The following is a 5,906-nucleotide window of genomic DNA, read 5'->3' as shown; positions in this document are numbered from 1 at the left end:
TTTTTAAATACAGTGTCCTAATCGACGTCAAAACGAGTTTAATGATCTACAACCTACGATATCACGATATGGAAATAATAGTGTAAGATGCGCAAAAAGATATGTATAGTTTAGAACACAGCAAGATTAATTCAAGCTGAATCATCATACTGCTCAGAGCAGTCATTCGTGTCATATTCTGTATTTGTCTTTTCGTTTATATTTTGTATTATTTTTCGAAAACTTTAATACCGAATGTGGCGAAACGTTAACCGAGAGTGAAATAAAAACAATTGTAATATTAAAGATAGGAAAGTGTTTCTTTTAAAAAATTTCACGCGTTTTACATAATTATAGGAAAATAATTTACAGTCTACTAAGAATCTTGGAAACGTATGTATGGTGTAACAAAGAACACTGGCGGACCTAAAGCGATAATTACTCGTGACAAATTTTGGAAGATGTCTCGTACTTCACCGTTTTCTCGTTTGCATTAGAAAAATCTCTATAGTAAAATACAAGAAAACGTCGCATAGCCATAATAATTACATTTATAAGAAACATTTTTCTACTGAAAGCTGTAAATCATGCAGCAGAGATTTAGTAATTCTTTGTACAACTGGCACGCTTTAAATTATATTTAGGATATAGATTAGAAATTTTAATACACGACGATTCTCATATTCTGCTTCCGAATTATCTCCTTTCTTTCTTCCGGTATATAAGGGTTCTTCAAAGGGTCTAAATTTAACCTAAAACAAACAAAATGAAAATATGTGAATAATAAAAATTAAAATATTGCAAACGATAAATGTAATATTACATAAGAATTATTGACAAAATGATAAAATGAATTATTAAACATCGAGACTGTGAAACATTTAATTTCATTTTTTCCGCATTTTTGGTACGACGAGAGATTCCTACGATTTATTTAACGTTGATTGGCATTTGCCAGGATCATAGATTTTTGGAAAATACAAAATTTCGCGGAATTCCAGTTAACACCAATTCCGTTTCAGAGGACAGGAACAGAGGATACTTCGACTACTCTTTTTTACAAAGATAACGCATCGAGGATACGAAAGAAGTGAAAATGACAATCCTCCGAAGAATACGGCATATTAGAATACGGAATAGAAATAGAATAAGAATACGGAATATTTTCCTTCGCTGAATGCTCAAGAATGGTCAATATTTCGATCTCTGCTCGTTTCACATTAAGATAAATATCTATAATGTTTACCGTCACAAATATATTTATTAGAATAAATATAAGATTGTACCTATACAAAGCTGGCGCATCAGCACAATTCACGTTATACCACCAATCACAAGCAAACTCCCGTTGATTGAAAAGAGTTCCATTAGTACAGAGGAAAGATGCACCTTGATGACCTTCACGACCATCGTGACAAATGTGATATGCCTAAAACGTAAGTAAAATTTCTTAGCGTTTCTTGTATTATAGTGTAGTATATAATACAAACGTATCATTTGAGTTACCATATTACAAAGATAAAGTATTATAACCTATTAGTTGGAATAAGCGAAGTTCTACCACAGGCAAGATATGCCTAAGAGTCTTACACGTAAAATTTCATAATTCTTTTTTTAAATCTAACTATCCAATTATATTTCCTTTCTGATATTTACTAATATTTTATGCATTTTTTAACATATGCACTGATAATAGTAACTTCAGTTTGAACGAACAAAAGGATGATGTCACGTATGATCGAAATAAAATAAAATATTGGGTTCAACGGAAATATTACAATATTCGTTCCGTCTTTAGGGCCAAACTAAAAGATATGTTTCCTCCTTGCACAAGAAAGAAATTTTAGTTGATTACGTATAAGGCAAGGCTAAAAAGTGAATGCATAGCTAGATAGAAACGATAGAATTGCCTTGAGGGTAACTGTTGCAGGAACTACATATTGCGGTCAAAAGTGACTTTTAACAAGATACATTAGTGAATAAGAAGTACAAAGAAAAAAGAACAAATAGATAATTGAACAATTTGTTAGATGACTTTAATCATCAATTTTACACATAAAAAACTCTCGAGACACACTGCACAATTATCCAATCCAGCTAATATATTATACAAATTATTTTTTTATTCATTAAAAACGTTCGTACGTTTAAAACCTTTTATATTATCAATTATGATATACCAAAAAAACTTATTCATATGTATGTACGTATGTATATGTGAATAGTAGGTCATTTTAAATTCTTTAACTGATTCGAATCGATTTTATTATTCGCGAGATTTATACTTTGTACGACTGATCGTTTATGTGCACTTGCGCGAAACATAAGGGCGCAAAAAGTGTAAAAAATATATTGAACGTAAAATATTTGTCATAATGTTAGTGTGTGAAATAAATGTGTATTTGGATTCCACTTTGTTAGTAAGTTCGTAAAAATGTGAAGTTGCATAAATATCCGTGGTTCATTGATCACAGCATCACGACTTACTATATTAAATTTGGCTAAAATATCGATAAAACCATCCCTTCTACGATCTCTTCGCCAAAGAAAGTTACTTTATTCCTTAGATATGCTTTTTGCAACAGTAATTCCTCCGTCTTACTTAAAGTCACTATACATATATACACAGTATACAGAGTGTGTTACGTAACGCGTGTCACTTTTCTGCTATCTGCCGGCATGTGAGAAGAAATGTTTTGTACTTTAAGCGTGTCGAGTATACGTACGACGATGAGAAAAGATCCGAAAATGCTCTGTTTTCGTAGCCGTCTACAATCTAACGAAAAAAGACAATATATGGTCCTACTTATGTTATCCAAGGTGAGCCTGGCTTTGTTATGGAAAGCCTACTGACCCTCGCGTTACGCGGGCACTGTATTGTAGTATCGTGAACGAGGGGCCTGGAGGGGAGTCGCGCGAATTATAAACAAACGGTTGCTGAGCATGTGCACGATGGGGCTTAAACGAAAGATATGAGGCTAAGACAAAAGATAAAGGGTTGCTAAGGGACATAAACGAATTAACGGCAGTATGAGTTGAAAAGCCAGAGAGTGCGGATTGCATTGTCGAGATAGTGTTGTTAGCGTTGTTGAGAGAGAGTTGAATTTGCGTTGACGAGAGTTGTTAATTAATTATAATACGTTGTTACAATTAGTTCATGTTAAATAACCATTGTTTTCTGTTTAATCCATTTATTATTAATAAACTAATTATTATATTTACGATACTACAGTATACAGAATGTGTTTTATATATATATATATATATATATATATATATATATATATATATATATATATGTGTGTGTGTCTGTGCATATAAATATTTCAATGATCAATTGTAAAACGATTGATGAAATTAAATAAATTACCTGACAACCGGTTTCCACGTTCGCGTACATTCCTGGTACGAATGGAACGTGTGCGCAGGAAAAACTTGTCTGAGGTACGGTATGGTACAAAGGAAAGTCTACGCCCGGAATACCAGGAATTTTGCTAAAATCTTGTTGGTTCTTAGGCTTTTCAAAAGCCTTCACGACAATTGGTCTGTCAAACTTTACCGTTGGTTGGAAATTTTGGTGTTCATTATAATGATTGTAATCGAGATCTTCAACCACTATCCGATGCTAAACAGATATAACAGAATTGTTATAAAAATAATTCGTCGTGCTTGCTTCTTCCTCATTTATGTAATAAAAATATACAATAATATATACGACATGATATCAATAAAACTATGTATTAAAAAATCATTTAATATATGTATATTGTAATGATATTTTTATAAATATGTAGAATATCTTTTTTCTATTTAACAAAACACACGGTAATGTTTTGGCACAATTAGGAAATAGGATTAAAATAAAATAAATTTCTTCAATAAAATGTAGTTACGTTACATGCTATACGTTTATATACGAATTCAAGATTTGTTTCCCGTCATAAAATTAATCGAAAACGAATCACTGATTGTTTTATGCATTTTTCGATAATGGTCCAAACATACAACTATATCTTTATTCACAACTTTTTACTTTTAAATTTGGTTTACTTACTGTATACAATATGCGAAAATTTTTGTATAAGATTCAAATTTTCCACTGGTAAAAGTTACTAAGTAAATTAACTTGCTATGCTTTTATTGTTTTAATACATAAATACTATAATGCAGCACTTTTTATGTACAATTGAAAATCTTTATAGTTATTTCTTAATGCTACGTACATCTGTGTCAAATAAAAAAATAATCGTCTGAATCTGTATCGAATAATTTAACTAAAAACATTTCAATTCGCTAGTAGTGTAAACAAGTAAGAGATAAAAGAATAATTTTTACCTGTAGAGAAGTGGTGTACGTTGTTACCAAAAGAATGGCCAACAGCAGTGTAGTAAAGTTGCAACAGATTCTTGACATGTCTGTACTGTACGTAATAATAAACGAAACTACTCCAGTTTTCAATGTGCGGTTCAGTTCCGACTCTCCGACTGCTCAAAAGATTATGTCACAGGTAGAGAGAGAAAGTCCTGCAGCACATAACTCGAGCAAGGACTATTCTGATTTTACATGTACACATAGCGTTTAATTGCTATACGAAATGCTGTTTTATGTAGACTTTCACAAATCCACTGTGCTGTTCTATTTTGACTTTCCATCTTGAATGAAGTATGAATAACGTTAGCCAAATCAAACAAGAGACCAAGAAACAGTTGTCGAACGCTTCGATATGGCCAGTATAAAAGCACATGTATAGTGTTTTATGAAAGTATTCGAACATTTCTAAAAGTTTTCTATGTACGATACAAAATATTTTGAAACTTCAGCGGCACTGTAGCAAAACACGACTATCGAGTTATATAGGGTGGTTGGTAACTGGTGGTACAAGCGGAAAGGGGGTGATTCTACGCGAAAAAAGAAGTCGAAAATATAGAATAAAAATTTTTCGTTCGAGGCTTTGTTTTCGAGAAAATCGTCTTTGAATTTTCGCTCGGTACGCGTGCACTTTATCATCACGCCTCATTATAACGGATCTCTTTGTAGATCGTTGTCTCGATTGACGTTATTTTTTTAATTTTTTAAATTTTTAAATTTTTAAATTTTCAAAATTTTAAATTTTAAAATTTTAAATTTTCAAATTTTCAAATTTTCAAATTTTCAAATTTTCAAATTTTCAAATTTTCAAATTTTCAAATTTTCAAATTTTCAAATTTTCAAATTTTCAAATTTTCAAATTTTCAAATTTTCAAATTTTCAAATTTTCAAATTTTTAAATTTTTAAATTTTTATTCTATATTTTCGACTTCTTTTTTCGCCTAGAATAACCCCCTTTCCGTTTGTACCACCAGTTACCAACCACCCTGTATTAGTAAAATTTGGAATGGCTCTGAAAATGTATATGCTAGTTGCAAGATATTTACTGAAAGGAGATACTTTGCGAAGATTGCCAAAAACGATCAGTAATAAGCTACAATTTATAGTCGAACTATCTTGACCATTAACTGTACGTTTAAAACTGCTATCCATGCTGTATACTAATTTTTCATTAAGCGTATATTTGCAACAAATGTCTCGTAACTCCTACATACATTTACAGATTGGTCCCAATTTTTCCCAAAATTGGCCCCAAAATGTACGTAATATATTCATAAAAATATTCGAGCAATCTAATCCTACGTGATCCGTAATAAATATCTTCTAGCAACGATGATATCTTCTAGATGACGTTTAAATGGATACTCAAGGCTTCAGATTAAACCAATTCAACTACTAATGTTACATACGCTGTACCCCCGTCTCTCAGGGTTTATTTGTTAAATGAAATTACCCTGATGTTTTAGTAAGGGAAAAGAGGCGTAAAATAGAGAAATGAAAATCAGCAGTTGATTACAAGTGGAGAAAGGAAATTAAAAATTATAACAAATTTCGTACGT

At 31.4% G+C, this 5,906-nt stretch overlaps 1 protein-coding gene across 1 annotated transcript; it reads right to left on the bottom strand.

Annotated features, from left to right (window-relative positions):
• Positions 1–280: 280 nt before the first annotated feature.
• LOC138178787 (uncharacterized) lies at positions 281–4,517 on the bottom strand. Its single transcript, XM_069111032.1, has 4 exons — positions 4,315–4,517; positions 3,350–3,604; positions 1,266–1,408; positions 281–731 (listed from the first exon to the last, which is right to left on the bottom strand). Exons 1-4 carry the CDS (start codon positions 4,390–4,392, stop codon positions 641–643), a joined length of 567 nt encoding a protein of 188 aa, XP_068967133.1. The 5' UTR covers positions 4,393–4,517; the 3' UTR covers positions 281–640.
• Between the last annotated feature and the right edge of the window lie 1,389 nt (positions 4,518–5,906).

This window comes from Bombus flavifrons, chromosome 4 (genome assembly GCF_040668555.2).
Source record: "Bombus flavifrons isolate JBK064 chromosome 4, iyBomFlav1_principal, whole genome shotgun sequence".
NCBI lineage: Eukaryota > Metazoa > Arthropoda > Insecta > Hymenoptera > Apidae > Bombus > Bombus flavifrons.
Note: the sequence above shows the minus strand (reverse complement) of the source record. Positions and strands in the feature narration are given on the sequence as shown.

Bases quoted from the DNA above. Each gene is read 5' to 3' on its own strand.
- LOC138178787 (XM_069111032.1), bottom strand. From the start codon at position 4,392: ATGTCAAGAATCTGTTGCAACTTTACTACACTGCTGTTGGCCATTCTT. The intron at 3,605-4,314 runs GTAAAAATTATT...ATATCTGTTTAG, and splicing joins CGTACACCACTTCTCTACAG to CATCGGATAGTGGTTGAAGA. The intron at 732-1,265 runs GTACAATCTTAT...TGTTTGTTTTAG, and splicing joins GATGCGCCAGCTTTGTATAG to GTTAAATTTAGACCCTTTGA.